At 44.6% G+C, this 19,339-nt stretch overlaps 1 protein-coding gene across 10 annotated transcripts in view; it reads left to right on the top strand.

Annotated features, from left to right (window-relative positions):
* Positions 1-495: 495 nt before the first annotated feature.
* The window catches only part of BICD1 (BICD cargo adaptor 1), a 189,741-nt gene continuing 170,897 nt past the window's right edge, over positions 496-19,339 (top strand). For 3 of the 10 annotated variants that reach the window (XM_056517530.1, XM_056517533.1, XM_056517532.1), the window contains exon 1: positions 497-1,163. In XM_056517530.1, the coding sequence (XP_056373505.1) occupies positions 951-1,163 (213 nt within the window). In that variant the 5' untranslated portion in view covers positions 497-950. Of the gene's footprint in view, positions 1,164-19,339 lie in introns of all 10 variants that reach the window. The other 7 variants (XM_056517540.1, XM_056517537.1, XM_056517539.1 and 4 more) reach the window with 5 other exon arrangements.

Genomic DNA, 19,339 nt, shown 5'->3' with positions numbered 1-19,339 from the left:
TAATGTTATGATAATATGATGTGATGATAATATGATAGATAGATAGATATGAGATAGATAGATATGAGATAGATAGATATGAGATAGATAGATATGGGATAGATAGATATGAGATAGATAGATAGATATGAGATAGATAGATAGATAGATAGATAGATATGAGATAGATAGACATGTAGATATATATGAGATAGATAGATATGAGATAGATAGATATGAGATAGATAGTTATTAGATAGATATTAGATAGATAGATATGAGATAGATAGATATGAGATAGATAGATATGAGATAGATATGAGATAGATAGATAGTTATTAGATAGCTATTAGATATGAGATAGATAGATAGTTATTAGATAGATAGATATAGATAGATAGTTATTAGATAGATATTAGATAGATGTATAGCCAGACACACAGACAGGTTCCCCTGGCATAGACTCTATAGCCTCCTCCTCCTCCTCCTCTCTCCATCTCCAGGTGACCGGGTACCACAATAACTCATTGTGCCCATACATGATGCCGCCTTACCTACAGCACCAGCGTCACCCCCAGAGCTCCTCACTGACACTGGGCACCCCTCTCCCCCCATGACCTGACATGTGCGCTCCCGGGGCTGTCGCTGTAGACGCCGGTTCCTGGCAGACTGCATCATTTTGCAGCCTGCAGAGGGGGGGTTATCAGGTGGAAAGTTCACACTGCAGAAGAGATGGCGCTGCCTCCTCCTTGGTGTGCCCGGCTATGAATAAGCAGAAAAGCCCGGGCAGTGTATAGGGGGTGCAGCACATCCAGGGGGCTGCTGTGGGCATGGTGGGGCAGGCTTCTGCGCCTGTGCTTGGCATGATGCTGCAGATCTGATACCCACAGCCTCCATCTCTGCTCATCCCCCTTCCTCTCTCCCCTCCCCACCCATCTGTCCATCCAGTCTGACTCCCAGCACAAGGGACTATGGCTGCTGAGGAGGTGCTGCAGACTGTGGAGGATTACAAGGCTGAGATTGAGAGACTGACCAAGGAGCTGAGTGAGACCACCCAGGAGAAGATCCAGGCTGCAGAGTATGGGCTGGTGGTCCTGGAGGAGAAGCTGGCCCTGAAGCAGCAGTATGATGAGCTGGAGGCTGAGTATGACACCCTCAGGCAGGAGCTGGAGCAACTCAAGGAGGTGGGTGCAGGGCCTGGGGTGGGGGAAAAGGTCTGGAAACCCAGGGCCCCTGCAGGATACCATAGTCCAGCCTTTCACAACCAGGGTGCCTCCAGCTGTTGCAAAACTACAACTCCCAGCATGCCCGGACAGCCTTCGGCTGTCCGGGCATGCTGGGAGTTGTAGTTTTGCAACAGCTGGAGGCACCCTGGTTGGGAAACACTGCCATAGTCCTTGGGCATCTTCTACCAATGCCCGGACCAGTGCTGGAGGAATGAGCGGTATGCCAGTGATGCCCACGACACCGGTGAGGGTGGCACCTGGGCACTCAGGTTGAGTCGTGTAGGTGTGGGAAGTGTCGGTCACTGGTGGCAACCAAAACTGGGGACAAAAACCTACAGTGCCATCCATGGTCACCAGCTGGTCCATACACTGCCGGCAGGTGTTGTTTAGGAATAAAGTTGGCATGGTGTTGAATGGCGTGTCAAGAAGAAGTGGTCACCGCCTGCTTGTCTCTGCATTGTCTGTGTCATGTAGATGTATAAATAGATATAAAGGTATATGTATATAGGGGCCCATGTATGTAGGTGTCTATGTATTGAGGGGCCCGTGTATATAGGTGTCTATGTATATAGGGGCCCATGTATGTAGGTGTCTATGTATAGAGGGGCCCGTGTATATAGGTGTCTATGTATATAGGGGCCCATGTATATAGGTGTCTATGTATATAGGGGCCCATGTATGTAGGTGTCTATGTATATAGGGGCCCGTGTATATAGGTGTCTATGTATATAGGGGCCCACGTATATAGGTGTCTATGTATAGAGGGGCCCATGTATGTAGGTGTCTATGTATATAGGGGCCCATGTATGTAGGTGTCTATGTATATAGGGGCCCGTGTATATAGGTGTCTATGTATATAGGGGCCGATGTATGTAGGTGTCTATGTATATAGGGGCCCATGTATATAGGTGTCTATGTATATAGGGGCCCATGTATATAGGTGTCTATGTATATAGGGGCCCATGTATGTAGGTGTCTATGTATATAGGGGCCCATGTATGTAGGTGTCTATGTATATAGGGGCCCGTGTATATAGGTGTCTATGTATATAGGGGCCCACGTATATAGGTGTCTATGTATAGAGGGGCCCATGTATATAGGTGTCTATGTATATAGGGGCCCATGTATGTAGGTGTCTATGTATATAGGGGCCCGTGTATATAGGTGTCTATGTATATAGGGGCCGATGTATGTAGGTGTCTATGTATATAGGGGCCCATGTATATAGGTGTCTATGTATATAGGGGCCCATGTATATAGGTGTCTATGTATAGAGGGGCCCATGTATGTAGGTGTCTATGTATATAGGGGCCCATGTATGTAGGTGTCTATGTATATAGGGGCCCATGTATGTAGGTGTCTATGTATAGAGGGGCCCATGTATGTAGGTGTCTATGTATAGAGGGGCCCATGTATGTAGGTGTCTATGTATAGAGGGGCCCATGTATGTAGGTGTCTATGTATATAGGGGCCCATGTATGTAGGTGTCTATGTATAGAGGGGCCCATGTATGTAGGTGTCTATGTATATAGGGGCCCATGTATGTAGGTGTCTATGTATATAGGGGCCCATGTAAATAGGTGTCTATGTATATAGGGGCCCATGTATGTAGGTGTCTATGTATATAGGGGCCCATGTATGTAGGTGTCTATGTATATAGGGGCCCATGTATATAGGTGTCTATGTATATAGGGGCCCATGTATATAGGTGTCTATGTATATATGGATCTATGTATAAGGGGGTCCATGTATATATTTGTCTATGTATATTGGTGTTTATGTATACTGTATAGGTGTCTATGTATATAGGTGTCTATGTATATATGGATCTGTGTATAAAGGGGTCCATGTATATATTGTCTATGCATATTGGTGTTTATGTATATAGGTGTTTATGTATACTATATAGGTGTCTATGTATAGGGGTCTGTATTGGTGTCTATATATATACACACACACTGGTGTCTATGTATGTAGGGGTTTGTTTATATAGGTGTTTTTGTATATAGTTGGCTATGTATATAGGTGTCGGTGTATATAGTTGGCTATGTATATAGGTGTCTGTGTATATAAGTGTTTATGTATATAGGGGGTCTGTGTATAAAAGGATCTATGTATATAGGTATTTATGTATATAGGGAGGTCTGTGTATATAGTTGGCTATGTATATAGGTGTCTGTGTATATAGTTGGCTATGTATATAGGTGTCTGTGTATATAAGTGTTTATGTATATAGGGGGGTCTGTGTATAAAAGGACATATGTATATTGGTATTTATGTATATAGGGAGGTCTGTGTATATAGTTGGCTATGTATATAGGGGTCTGTGTATAAAATGATATATGTATATAGGTATTTATGTATATAGGGGGGGTCTGTGTATATAGTTGGCTATGTATTTAGGTGTCTGTGCATATAGGTGTCTATGTATATGCGTGTTTATGTATATAGGGGGTCTATGTGTACAGGTGTTTATGTATATAGGGGGTCTGTGTGTACAGGTGTTAATGTATATAGGGGGTCTATGTGTACAGGTGTTAATGTATATAGGGGGTCTGTGTGTACAGGTGTTAATGTATATAGGGGGTCTATGTGTACAGGTGTTAATGTATATAGGGGGTCTGTGTGTACAGGTGTTTATGTATATAGGGGGTCTATGTGTACAGGTGTTTATGTATATAGGGGGTCTATGTGTACAGGTGTTTATGTATATAGGGGGTCTATGTGTACAGGTGTTAATGTATATAGGGGGTCTGTGTGTACAGGTGTTTATGTATATAGGGGGTCTGTGTGTACAGGTGTTTATGTATATAGGGGGTCTGTGTGTACAGGTGTTTATGTATATAGGGGGTCTATGTGTACAGGTGTTTATGTATATAGGGGGTCTATGTGTACAGGTGTTAATGTATATAGGGGGTCTGTGTGTACAGGTGTTTATGTATATAGGGGGTCTATGTGTACAGGTGTTTATGTATATAGGGGGTCTATGTGTACAGGTGTTTATGTATATAGGGGGTCTGTGTTGTCAGAGAACAAGTGTTGGTTCAAGCTGCCATGTTGTCCATTTCCAACCATGATTGAACTTTCTTCTACCTTTCTTAGAAAACTAAGATTTTTCTGGAAGCAATGCAGGGGGCCCCACAGGGTTTGTGAAGTGTTCTTAAAGGATGTTCTCACAAAGTGGCCCCCTTCACATTCAGGAAAAAGATCCTGTATAGATTAAGTATTGTACCATATGGTTTGACAACACCCTTCTTGTTTTTCTGCTTGTAACATATATATGGAGGGGTCTCCCTCCTCAATAGAATGGATTCTGAACACGGCCTGTAACATATATATGGAGGGGTCTTCCTCCTCAATAGAATGGATTCTGAACACGGCTTGTAACATATATATGGAGGGGTCTTCCCTCCTCAATAGAATGGATTCTGAACACGGCTTGTAACATATATATGGAGGGGTCTTCCCTCCTCAATAGAACTGATTCTGAACACGGCCTGTAACATATATATGGAGGGGTCTTCCTCCTCAATAGAATGGATTCTGAACACGGCTTGTAACATATATATGGAGGGGTCTTCCCTCCTCAATAGAATGGATTCTGAACACGGCTTGTAACATATATATGGAGGGGTCTTCCTCCTCAATAGAATGGATTCTGAACACGGCTTGTAACATATATATGGAGGGGTCTTCCCTCCTCAAAAGAACGGATTCTGAACACGGCTTGTAACATATATATGGAGGGGTCTTCCTCCTCAATAGAATGGATTCTGAACACGGCTTGTAACATATATATGGAGGGGTCTTCCCTCCTCAATAGAATGGATTCTGAACACGGCTTGTAACATATATATGGAGGGGTCTTCCTCCTCAATAGAATGGATTCTGAACACGGCCTGTAACATATATATGGAGGGGTCTTCCCTCCTCAATAGAACGGATTCTGAACACGGCTTGTAACATATATATGGAGGGGTCCTCCCTCCTCAATAGAACAGATTCTGAACATGGCTTGTAACATATATATGGAGGGGTCTTCCTCCTCAATAGAATGGATTCTGAACACGGCTTGTAACATATATATGGAGGGGTCTTCCCTCCTCAATAGAATGGATTCTGAACACGGCCTGTAACATATATATGGAGGGGTCCTCCCTCCTCAATAGAACAGATTCTGAACATGGCTTGTAACATATATATGGAGGGGTCTTCCTCCTCAATAGAATGGATTCTGAACACGGCTTGTAACATATATATGGAGGGGTCTTCCCTCCTCAATAGAACGGATTCTGAACACGGCTTGTAACATATATATGGAGGGGTCTTCCCTCCTCAATAGAATGGATTCTGAACACGGCTTGTAACATATATATGGAGGGGTCTTCCCTCCTCAATAGAATGGATTCTGAACACGGCTTGTAACATATATAAGGAGGGGTCTCCCTCCTCAATAGAATGGATTCTGAACACGGCTTGTAACATATATATGGAGGGGTCTTCCCTCCTCAATAGAACTGATTCTGAACACGGCTTGTAACATATATATGGAGGGGTCTTCCCTCCTCAATAGAACGGATTCTGAACACGGCTTGTAACATATATATGGAGGGGTCTTCCCTCCTCAATAGAATGTATTCTGAACACTGCTTGTAACATATATATGGAGGGGTCTTCCTCCTCAATAGAATGGATTCTGAACACGGCTTGTAACATATATATGGAGGGGTCTTCCCTCCTCAATAGAATGGATTCTGAACACGGCCTGTAACATATATATGGAGGGGTCTTCCCTCCTCAATAGAATGGATTCTGAACACGGCCTGTAACATATATATGGAGGGGTCTTCCCTCCTCAATAGAATGGATTCTGAACACGGCCTGTAACATATATATGGAGGGGTCTTCCCTCCTCAATAGAATGGATTCTGAACACGGCCTGTAACATATATATGGAGGGGTCTTCCCTCCTCAATAGAATGGATTCTGAACACGGCTTGTAACATATATATGGAGGGGTCTTCCCTCCTCAATAGAATGGATTCTGAACACGGCTTGTAACATATATATGGAGGGGTCTTCCCTCCTCAATAGAATGGATTCTGAACACGGCTTGTAACATATATATGGAGGGGTCTTCCCTCCTGAATAGAATGGATTCTGAACACGGCTTGTAACATATATATGGAGGGGTCTTCCCTCCTCAATAGAATGGATTCTGAACATGGCTTGTAACATATATATGGAGGGGTCTTCCCTCCTCAATAGAATGGATTCTGAACACGGCTTGTAACATATATATGGAGGGGTCTTCCCTCCTCAATAGAATGGATTCTGAACACGGCTTGTAACATATATAAGGAGGGGTCTCCCTCCTCAATAGAATGGATTCTGAACACGGCTTGTAACATATATATGGAGGGGTCTTCTCTCCTCAATAGAATGGATTCTGAACATGGCTTGTAACATATATATGGAGGGGTCTCCCTCCTCAATAGAACGGATTCTGAACACGGCTTGTAACATATATATGGAGGGGTCTTCCCTCCTCAATAGAATGGATTCTGAACACGGCTTGTAACATATATATGGAGGGGTCTTCCCTCCTCAATAGAATGGATTCTGAACATGGCTTGTAACATATATATGGAGGGGTCTCCCTCCTCAATAGAACAGATTCTGAACACGGCTTGTGTCTGTGTCACAGTCATTTCTCCACAAGCTCGTGTATATTAATTAGAAACTCTGTGACATCGCATGGAGGTCCCCTTGAAGACTTCCCCGACAGTGTATATAGGGGTGTATGTATATAGGTGTCTATGTATATAGGTGGATACAGTGTAGCCCATAGCTGATGTGACATCATGTTCTCCGGTCCTTTCACTTTTCTTCTGACTTCACTGACTGTGGGGACTTGGGGGAGACCTGGAGCCACGTACAACAACCCCCAACAGGCCCAGCGTGTCACCAGCCACATCTAAGCTCTAATGACAAGATCATGGCCATCGTCATCATTGTGTTTACACAGAATAGATTTTTTATATTATTGTATTTATGGTTTATCAGTGTAGATATATCTATTGATGTGGGGGTTTCAGTGCTAAATTTGGCATGTGCAGGTGTTTGGGCAGTACCTTGTTATCTCTCTCTCTCATATCTATCTATCTATCTATCTCATATCTATCTCTCTCATATCTATCTATCTATCTCATATCTCTCTCTCTCATATCTATCTATTTATCTCCTATCTATCTATCTATCTATCTCATATCTATCTCCTATCTATCTCATATCTATCTATCTATCTATCTCATATCTATCTATCTATCTATCTATCTCATATTTATCTATCTACCTCATATCTATCTATCTGTCTCTGAAGGGTTAATCTCGGCCCTTCCGGTTGTGTAGCAGAATGTCCATGACATTATTCCACAGCACAATCCTGTGACAAAGACAAGTGCCCGAGTAATAGGCGGAAGAATGTGTCTGAGGCCTGGCCTCTCTGCTATTTGCAGTGTCAGCTCCTGCTCTGCACCGATAGCGGTCAGGGAGAATGGATTCTTATCCAGACGTCTCTGACCGGCCCGTGCACTTGAGGAGATGATGCTTACATGGTGACCAGGGCTTTGATCAGAAGTCTAGAGATCTGGACCGGTTGCTTTTGGGCCTTCTCAGTACCTCTATGTTTTTGGGTTCTCTCTATATTGTAAACATATGGTGGGATATAATGTATATGGTCGTTCTCGGGTTGTACAAAGATTCGGGTTTGGAAGTGGTTGGAATATTTGGTTGAGGTGAGCTGTGACAAACATAGTTAGGCCTCATTCAGATGGGCATGCTATGCCTGTATTTAACTATTCGTATTTCAAACTCTGCCAAGGATTAGGCTTGGAGTGAGGGAATATTAGGGAGAGTGACAGTCAGTGGCCAACCACAGCAACTGGGCCTTCATTACTCCCCTAGGACCCTCCCCCTCTTTTTCCCTCACCTATACGCCCACCTTTAGTGAGGATATCTGTAATTAATCAACTTCTATTGTATCCTTGGCTGGTAGGGATATACCATTCATCTCTCATTATCTTGGTGAAGTGACTTTGACTCCCAATGGTGCCCCTATTGTCACTCCACAGTTTTTCTTTTTCTTTTTTGATGGTTTTGAGGATTTTTCTACCATTTTAACTAATACCAATCAAGGTTAATTCTTAGTGTTTTTTTTCGGTGACCTCTATTCGTATTCAAGATGCAACAACTGGACCACGACAGATGCCACATGGGGGCCCACAGTTTGCGGGTGTTCAGCTCCATGTAGAACATCACAAACACTACCAGTAGCCATGTCTGATCAGGGTTATGCTTCCTCTTACTACGATTACTGGTACATGGGGCCCCTCTGATTTATTATTATGATCTGAGGGCCACCAGAAGGAAACATAACATGACAAGGCTCCCACTAGAGGCTTTTCTCTAGACTTTATGGACCATAAGACAGGGTATGTCCCATTGTTTTCGTCTAGATAGACATTTGGGAAACTGAAGAGCAGACAGAGTGGGTAGTGTTTTTTTTTTATATAGAACTGCAGGTAAGCCTACTACATTTTGTGCAGCTCAGCTACATCAGTATGCCAATATTTTCCGGCCCGTACTCCATTGGATAATTCTCTGTAGTGGTTCCCCCGTTCAGCTGTTTTGTTTCCCAGGAAAAATAGTATCACTGATGCTAATACTGGAGTGGATTTGGCTGGGACAGCGGGTAAACCGAGCGGTGACCTCAGCCTGCGGGATCAGGGGAAGGTCACGTATTGTGTGTGTGAGCCTGGATTAGCCGGGTCCTGCTGCACCACATCACAACAGAGGTCACCGGTGTCAGGCCTGGATAAAGGTTCTACTGGGCCCTGGTTAGAAGCCCAATATATGGACCCTGATCTGAGGTCCAGTGTTGACCTTCCATTGTGTGATATCTTTAGCAGTCATGTGTATGTGGCTGTCAGTATGGGCTAGGGATGTAAGAAAAAATCGATTTGCGCGATTATCGCAATTTTTCATTTGGCAATACTGAATTGATTCAAAATATTTTTGAATCCATCCTTTTAGGGATGTGGAATTTGTATCTCCTGACGTCCGGGACATGCTTTTCCGGGCACCGGGCAGGTGAATTTTTCCGGCTCGTGCAAGCAGGGCCGGACCTGCTCTGTGTGTATGGAGCGGGCTCCCGACTCCTGCCCGCTCCGTACTCTGCGCCCCCCGACTTATTTCAGTAGCCGGGGGCCGTTGATGCATCACCGCCGCTAATATCCAGCATGCGGCGCTCAGCAGTCTGTATGGAGCGGGCTCTGGACTCCTGCCCGCTCCATACTCTGCTGCCCCCGGCTGTTCTCAGTAGTCGGGGGCCGCCGCTAATAGCCAGCATGTGGCCGCGGCTGGCTATTAACCCTTTAGATTGCCGCTGTCAAAGCTGATAGCGGCGTCTAAAGGGATTTCTGAATGCTCCCTGGTGGGCTAGTGGGGTGGATCGCTCCCCCGCAGCGCGATCGTGGGTGGGTGATCCACTGTGGAGGTAACCGGAGGGCTTACCTCTGCTTCCTGCTGTCCCGTGGCTCTGTCATTGATAGATCCTGGCTTGACTAGGCTCTATCAATGGATCGCAGATCAATGGAGTTCAATAGAACTCTATTCATCTGTCTGAGGAATCTAATGATTCCTCTTAAAAGTCTAATAAAGTGTATAAAAAAAATATAAAGTTTAAAAAAAAGTGTAAAAGACATTGTTTTTGAGACAGAATCGGGATATATCGCGATATATTGTCCCGTAAACAAAATTGGGATATATCGCCATATATCGTCATACGTGTATTGTGATACGTATCGTATCGCCAAATTCTTGCCGATTCACACCCCTAGTATGGGCCTACTATGTATGGGTCTGGGAGGGAAGCTGCAGAAAAGCTGAATTCCCTGCAGTTTCCCTCTTCCTACTGTTGTATGGTGTGAAGCCAATCAAGTGGTTAAAGGGGTTGTCTCCTTATACTTTGTGTGTCTGCTCTGAGGGACTCAACACAAATATATTCGCCTTTTGCCGGACTAATCAACCCATAGTTGACCAGCAGCGGGTGAACATTTTCGAGAACTTGTTGTTGTCCATATAGGACAGCTCCTTTAATAGGGTTTTTGGTCTTATGGTTTCAGGGGAATAGGAGATGAGTGGGAAATCCCACTCGTGTGGAAAATGATGAGGCCTCCTTCCTATTTGGTGAACCCCAGTCATTTTGGGCCTACTGATGGGTCTGGGAGGGAAGCTGCAGGAAAAGTAAATTCCTGCAGTTTCCTTTCCTCTCACTATTTTATGGTCATAAGCCAATCCAGCCAATCCAGTGGTTAAAGGTAGGGATGTACCAGTTAACACAATTGGGGATCTGCACGTTTTATACAATAAAGTGGTCTCAAAACTGACCTCCAGATGTTGCGAAACTACAACTCCCAGTGTGTCTGGATGGTTTTAACATACCATGGTCCTCCTGTATGTTGAGGAACCACTGTATAACCTTGCTTTGCTGCCTAATTTGAATTGTACTTTAATCTCCTTTATCAGAAATACTTATATCAGCAGACCGATTCCATGTGCCATTTCTCCCGATCCATCGTATTAAGACCATTAAAGGAGAAGTCCCATGCCCAATCAGTACAGAAAAACATATCCCCTATCTACAGGGTTTTTAAATTTTGGGGGGTCTGAGCGCTGTGGACGCCCGCGATCGTCTGTACGGAGCCTTGGCTCTCCCACAGAGTGGTGTGACACGACTCCCGCCTGAAGTGGGGTCCGCCACACCTCCTCCATATATCTCTATGGGAGAGCCGGGGCTCCGGAAAGTTTTTCTGTACTGATCGGGCATGGGACTTCTCCTTTAAAGGGGTACTACCGTGCTGACAACTTATCCCCTATCTAAAGGATAGGGGATAAGTTGCCTGATCGTGCAGGGTCCTGCTGCTGTGGACCCCCGCGATCTCGCACGCAGCACCCCCCTCTCATCAGGCCCCGGAGCGAACATCGAACAGCTATCTCGCCTCTGCCATAGACTTGCATTGAGGGGGCGGAGCGTGACGTCACATGGGGGCAGATCCGTGACGTCACGATACTCCGGCCCCGTGATCGGCAGTCACCAGACCTGGAGCGATGTTCGCCCCGGGGCCTAATGAGATTGCGGGGGTCCACAGCGGCGGGACCCCGCTCGATCAGGCAACTTATCCCCAATACTTTAGATAGGGGATAAGTTGTCAGCACGGTAGTACCCATTTAAGGGGACCTCAGAAGAACCGGTGGGCTTCTCCCATCCGAGATTCCACACATGTATTGGTCTGAAACATTTTGGCGAGTTCCTTCGACTTTAGCCCCTGTGTAGAACTAAGGCCCAGCTCTTCTGCACCATCTGCACCACTTATAGTCTGCAAAGTACAACTTTATGGCTCTGGATAGTTCTTGAACAATAGAAGCATGAATAGGTCCTTGATCCTGCATAAGCCTTTAAGACGTCTGTATATTGGTCAATGCCGCATAAGTTAAAGGCACATTGACACGTATATGGCGACTCAATTCGTATCTACGTTGTTAGTTTAGGAAATGTACCATGTGTCACCGAGGTGTGAAGAGGTAATAAACATATAAAAAGGTTACATGAGGTTGGTGGAGCCTTTACCTGTCTAGGAACCCAAGAGCTATAGAAACGTAAGGACTATTGAGATGCTAAAATGTCTCTCCGCCTTTGCAAATTCATCATATCCCCAATATCACTTAATTGTTAAAATTCTTTCCTTCACCTTTCCTAAATGTGTTTCCATAATAACCTCAAGGAATGGAAGGGAATCTTCTTAAAGGGGTACTCCGGTGAAAAACTAAAATTTTTTTTTAAATCAGAAAGTTAAACAGATTTGTAAATTACTTCTATTAAAAAATATTAATCCTTCCTGTACTTATTAGCTGCTGAATACTACAGAGGAAATTATCTTCTTTTTGGAACACAGAGCTCTCTGCTGACATCACGAGCACAGTGCTCTCTGCTGACTTCTCCCTCCATTTTAGGAACTGTCCAGAGTAAAAGGAAATCCCCATAGCAAACATATGCTGTTCTGGACAGGTCCTAAAACGGACAGAGATGTCAGCAGAGAGCTCTGTGTTTCAAAAAGAAAAGAATTTCCGCTGTAGTATTCAGTAGCTAATAAGTACAGGAAGGATTAAGATTTTTTAATAGAAGTAATTTACAAATCTGTTTAACTTTCTGGCACCAGTTGATTTAAAAAAGGGTAAGGGTTATAAGGGTAAGAAGAGGACAATTTTAAAGGGGTATTCTGCCCCTGGCATCTTATCCCCTCTCCAAAGGAAAGGGGATAAGATGTTAGATTGCCGCGGTCCCGCTGCTGGGACCCCGGGGATCGCTGCTACAGCACCCCGCCATCATTACTGCACAGAGCGAGTTCGCTCTGTGCGTAATGACGGGCGATACAGGGGCCGGAGCAGCGTGACGTCATGGCTCCGCCTCTCATGACATTGCGGCCCATCCCCTTAATGCAAGTCTATGGCAGGGGGCATGACGACCTCCACGCCCCCTTCCCATAGACTTGTATTGACGGGGGCGGGCCGTGACATCACGAGGGGCGGAGCCATGACGTAACGATGCTCCGGCCCCTGTATTGCCCATCATTACGTGCAGAGCGATCTCGCTCTGCGCAGTAATGATAGCGGGGTGCTGCAGCAGCGATCCCCGGGGTCCCCAGCAGCGGGACCCCGGCGATCTGACATCTTATCCCCTATCCTTTGGATAGGGGATAAGATGTCTAGGGGCGGAATACCCCTTTAAGCATACAGGTTTTTCGTTAAAAATCCCCCCCTCCCCCTGAGTTGCAAAATGGTGTTCCTTTTTCAATTTCGACCCACAAATGATGTCATTACAATGTACAATTGGTGGAGCAAAAAACAAGCCCTCATGTGGGTCTGTAGGTGGAAAATTGAAAGCGTTATGGCTATGTTTGTGGCTTTTTCATGTGCGAAACTGCAGCAAAATCTGTGGCATACAGATGGTCGTAACAATCTAATGTGTGCACACATCCTATTAGTAGCACTATAGAAAAGATAAAGAAAAAACAGGGATATGCGCCCCTAGTGAAGGATGTTTAAGGTGAGATAGAGACAGGTTAAATTGTTGCACTCACCGATTTGCGTTGTGCTGAGAGCACAACACCTTTCATAGCCTTAGATAAGATCTCAGGTCTGCAGCCACGGTCCTCTGGAGCAACAGCGATGTCCCAGCAGTTTTAAGTAACATGAAAAGACGAAAAATGGGCCGTTGATGGCGCTGGTCCTGATGGAAAGAAAGTTCTATAGACCCTTCTCAGTGTCTAAAACGTGGTTTATTAGCACAGAAAGCAACGCGTTTCTGGTCCGAACTGGACCCTTCGTCTGGCAACGTGCATCAACGATGCACGTTGCCAGACGAAGGGTCCAGTTCGGACCAGAATTGGTGGCGCAAAAAATAAGCCATAATACAGATTTTTAGGTGCAAAATTTAAAGAGTTATGATTTTTTAAAGGTAAAACGAAAGAGCAAAAACGGAAAAACACCCAGTCCTTAAGTGGTTAATGTACCGTATATACTCGAGTATATGCCGAGTTTTTCAGCACGATTTTTCGTGCTGAAAACGCCCCCCTTGGCTTATACTCGAGTGAACTCTCCGCCTGTCAATCCCTTTCAGTAGTCTTCAACCTGCGGACCTCCAGATGTTTCAAAACGACAACTCCCAGCATGCCCGGACAGCCACCTGTCCGTTGCCTTGACGACGACGCACAGGGACGTCCGTCCCTGCGCATGAACGTCCCTGTGCGTCGTCGTCAAGGCAACAACACTAGTCCGAGGCCGGGCCCGGAGCTGAGAAGAGGGCCTCCCGGTGAAGATGGACAGCCCGGAACGATTAACCCTCCCCACCGGACGGTCCCCGCAGCATAGATGGCCCCGACCAGCTCATCCTTCCTTCCCACCGAGGGGAGGTGAGTAGAAAACTAAATGGGGGTCTGGATAGTGACGAAGGCCGCAGTGGTCTTCAACCTGCAGACCTCCAGATGTTTCAAAACTACAATTCCCAGCATGCCCGGACAGCCGATGGCTGTCCGGGCATGCTGGGAGTTGTAGTTTTGCAACATCTGGAGGTCCACAGATTGAAGAGCTCTGAAGGGATTGACATGAGGTGATGATGACGGGGGGATGATGACAGGGTGATGATGAAGGGGGGTATGATGACAGGGTGATGATGAAGGGGGGATGATGAAGGGGGAGGATGATGACAGGCGGTGATGATGACGGGGGGATGATGACAAGGGGATGATGACAGGGAGATGATGAAGGGGGGTATGATGACAGGGTGATGATGAAGGGGGGATGATGAAGGAGGAGGATGATGACAGGTGGTGATGATGACGGGGGTGTTAATGATGGGGGTCCGGATGACGACAGGGGGGGATGATGTACGTCCCTCATATCATTGCATTTTATCCCTGTTATAAGAGCACCTCTCATTTCCTTCTGCCGCAATCAAACAAGAGGTACCCTTTATGTGAATGGATCCGAACTGCAATACCAGGTACAGCCAATGGACCAAAGTGTCACTGTTTTTGGAAGAACAGCAGTATGATGTTCTAGTAACGGACACCTTCTTTAACCTTCTGACGTGTCTATGCCTTGGTATCATTGGTTGAATTTCTCCAATGACTATGATGAACAACGGGTCCAACAATTGTAGATCTTGGGGTTACGCTGAGGTAACGCGACCTACAGAGAATGATAATGGCGACTTGTACCTAAAGCTGCCATCCTATCGGACATAGGTTACTTAAAGGGGTACTCCGGTGAAAACCTTTTTTCTTTTAAATCAACTGGTGGCAGAAAGTTAAACATATTTGTAAATTACTTCTATTAAAAATCTTAATCCTTCCAGTACTTATTAGCTGCTGAATGCTACAGAGGAAATTCCTTTCTTTTTTGAACACTGATGATGTTATTATAATAACGTCAGCAGAGAGAACTGTGGTCGTGATGTCATCAGAGAGCATTCCAAAAAGAAAAGAATTTCCTCTGTAGTATTCAGCAGCCAATAAGTACAGGAAGGATTAAGATTTTTTAATAAAAGTAATTTACAAATATGTTTAACTTTCTGCCACAAGTTGATTTAAAAGAAAAAAGGTTTTCACCGGAGTACCCCTTTAATAATTTATCTCAATCCCTATATACTGGAATGAGAAAATGATAAGCCGACATGCAAAGTGCAGTAATTTAATGCCGCCATCAAATATTTATACCCAGGCTCTCTGTATGTCTTCATTACAAGGTATAGCTGCCATAAAGACATTTCAGAAATATATTTTCTCCATAGGCAGGAAAAAAAAGCCGGGTAAAATTTCAGTCATGTCTAAAATAAACCACTTACTCAATTATTGGAAAATGTACGGCCTTTTCTAATAGGAAATTTGGCTCAAAGTGCCTCTGACAACAATTACTGCATTAGACCCTCTGCAGAGAACATCAATTACGGCACTTGATGCGAGATTGAGACAGCTAATGTATTTACTGGGACTGGATATATGGAAATCGAGAGGTCACCGGCCTTAGAAAAAGCACCGAGGCTTCTCGTAGGTGATGCTGTGGAGCAGGTCTTTGTTTTAAAGTCATAGCTCGTAGGAGAAGTTTTTGGCCATAAAAGTTTTTAGACTTTTAAGTTTGATGATCTACCATGGGACAAAAGGGGGAGATGATCCTCTTATTTACCCTACCCTGTCCAAAATATATAAGCCTCAGCAGATATATAGCTTGGTGGCCCAACATCAAGATTTTCTGGGCTTGGTTCTAAGGTTTGCCAGTTGGTTGTCATTTTAAGGTCTATCGATTGGATGTCGTTTTAAGGTCTACCGGTTGGATGTCATTTTAAGGTCTACCGGTTGGATGTCGTTTTAAGGTCTACCGGTTGGATGTCATTTTAAGGTCTACCGGTTGGATGTCATTTTAAGGTCTACCGGTTGGATGTCATTTTAAGGTCTTTCGGTTGGCTGTTTACCAGTCTTCCGCTAGGTTGTTGTTCTTAGGCCTAGTTGTTGGTAAATCTAAATTCTCCTGGGGGTGCTCGCTCTCATATTCCATCGCATACAGAACATTGTGTCTCCGTCAATGTGGTCTCCATCGGCTGATGCATTTCATTATGCATTTAGAAACTCCAGAGTGAACTAAATGGATATGGAGTATTACTATGGAGCTTTACTGTGTAGCTAAAGTCTAGAACGCAACCAAATAATAGACCTTAGAAAAGCAACCAACCATTATAACTTAGAATGGCAACCAATAGACCTTAGAATGGAACGATGACCAAAAAGCTAGGCCTCAGAATGGCAATCAGGTGATAGACATTAGAAAGGCAACCAACCATTAGACCTTAGACAACCAGCCATTAGATCTTAGACAACCAACCATTAGACTTTAGACAACCAGCCATTAGACCTTAGACAACCAGCCATTAGACCTGCATACATTATTTAGTGTTGTATTGGGTGCAAAACTATGTTGTCGTGTGCAAAAGAATGTATATTTATTTGTACATTAGTTTGTATTTTGTTAGTGATAGAGAATAAAGGGTTAATAAGTGGAACTTATGAACTCCATCATTAGTAAGAACTTCTACATGTTTAATTATTAGGTTATAAGGCCATATGTGATAAGATCAAGATACGTGCTGGCTAAGATATAATGTAAAGATAATATAAACCATTAATTAAAAATCACATGACTAGGAAATGATTACACAGCAAGAGCAAACGAGGCTAAAACTACTAATAACTTTAAAATCTTGGCTACTATTTTACTGTTCTAAGGTCTTATGTTTTGCCGTTTTAAAGGAAATCTGTCACCAGAGTCACCTGCACTAACCTGACGGTACCGACAGACAGTGCAGGTGACACTGATGACAACGGTACTCACCTTGTCCCGTTCCGTGTTGGCGATCTTCGGTAATCTCCTCCGTTAGCTCCGATCCAGGCACGGGCGGAGCTTACTGACCTCACCGCTGCTGTTCTCTCACAGTGGGACCACGCAGGGAGCAGCAGCGGTGACGTCACTAAGCTCCGCCCATGCCCAAAACCGCTGCTGCTCTCTACAGGGTCTCGCAGCAACGGTGACGTCATTAAGCTCCGCCCGTGCCCCATGCCGGCTGCCAAGACTGGAGCTAACGGAGGAAATTACCGAAGATCCCCGCCACGGAACGGGACAAGGTGAGTACCGTTGTCATCAGTGTCACCTGCACTGTCTGTCGGTACCGACAGGTTAGTGCAGGTGACACTGGTGACAGACTTCCTTCAAGGTATACCAGTTGGTTAAAGTTCTAAGATTTGTTGTTCTTCTAAGGTCTACCGGTTGGTTGTCATTCTAAGTCTACTGTTTGCAGTTCTAAGGTCTGATAGTGCTTTTCTGAGGTTTGATGGTTAAGTTGCTGTTCCAAGGTTTAATGGTTGGTTGTTGTTCTAAGTTCTATCTTTTTTGTTTTTACCATGCTAAGGTGTAATGGTTGCCATTTAAAGGGGTACTCTGGTGGAAAACATTTTTTTTAAATCAACTGGTGCCAGAAAGTTAAACAGATTTGTAAATTACATCTATTTAAAAATCTTAATCCTTCCAGTACTTATCAGCTGCTGTATACTACATAGGAAGTTCTTTTCTTTTTGAATTTATTTTCTGTCTGACCACAGTGCTCTCTGCTGACACCTCTGTCCATGTCAGGAACTGTCCAGAGCAGGAGCGGTTTGCTATGGGGAATTGTTCCTGCTCTGGACAGTTCCTGACATGGACAGAGGTTTCAGCAGAGAGCACTGTGGTCAGACAGAAAGGAAATTCAAAAAAGAAAAGAATTTCCTCTGTAGTATACAGCAGCTGATAAGTACTGCAAGGATTACTTTTTATAGAAGTAATTTACAAATCTGTTTAACTTTCTGGCACCAGTTGATTTAAAAAAAAAAAAAAAAAGTATTCCACCGGAGTACCCCTTTAACCCCTTAAGGACCCATGACGTACTGGTACGTCATGAGTCTGCTCCCGTTCTATAACAACGGGCGAGACCCGTGGCTAATAGCGCGCAGCACTGAACGCGGCACCGCACGCTATTAACCCTTTAGACGCGGCGTTCAAAGTTGAACGCCGCGTCTAAAGTGAAAGTAAAACCATGCCGGTTATCTCAGGGAGCTGTTCGGGATCGCCGCGGCGAAATCGCAGCATCCCAAACAGCTTACAAGACAGCTGGAGGGTCCCTACCTGCCTCCTCGCTGTCCGATCGCTGAATGACTGCTCAGTGCCTGAGATCCAGGCATGAGCAGTCAAGCAGCAGAATCATCGATCAGTGGTTTCTTATGAGAAACCACTGATCAATGTAAGAGATCAGTGTGTGCAGTGTTATAGGTCCCTATGGGAGCTATAACACTGCAAATAAAAGTGAAAAAAAAAAAAGTGAATAAAGATCATTTAACTCCTCCCCTAATAAAAGTTTGAATCACCCCCCTTTTCCCATAAAAAAAAAAAAAACTGTGTAAATAAAAATAAACATATGTGGTATCGCCTCGTGCAGAAATGTCCGAATTATAAAAACATATTGTTAATTAAACCGCACGGTCAATGGCGTACGCGCAAAAAAATTCCAAGGGGTTAAGGGAATTACAGCATGTAAAGGACCCGCACAACTACAATAGAAACCAAGTGTTTATTTAAAGGGTTACTCCATTGCCCCAGCGTTCGGAACATTTTGTATCGGAACCTTTTGGGGTCGTGACGTCACAGCGCCGCCCCTCGTGATGTTATGACCACACACCCCTCAATGCAAGTCTATGTTAGGGGGCGTGGCTGTGACGTCACGAACCTAAAAAGTTCTGAACGCTGGGGCAGTGGAGTATCCCTTTAAGACAAAAAAAATATATATATATATAGTACTTGGCTTCCTGGATGGCTCACATACAGCAGTAGAGCTTGTTGCGGGAGCACCAGCGCCTCCTGTGGTCTACAGTCTGCAGCAGTCTTGGTATATGCGGTGGAGCTTCCAGCTATAGCTCAGATTACAACATTTATACATG

The sequence above is a fragment of the Hyla sarda genome, chromosome 4 (genome assembly GCF_029499605.1).
Source record: "Hyla sarda isolate aHylSar1 chromosome 4, aHylSar1.hap1, whole genome shotgun sequence".
Classification (NCBI taxonomy): Eukaryota; Metazoa; Chordata; class Amphibia; order Anura; family Hylidae; genus Hyla; species Hyla sarda.
This window is presented reverse-complemented; position numbering and strand designations above follow the sequence as displayed.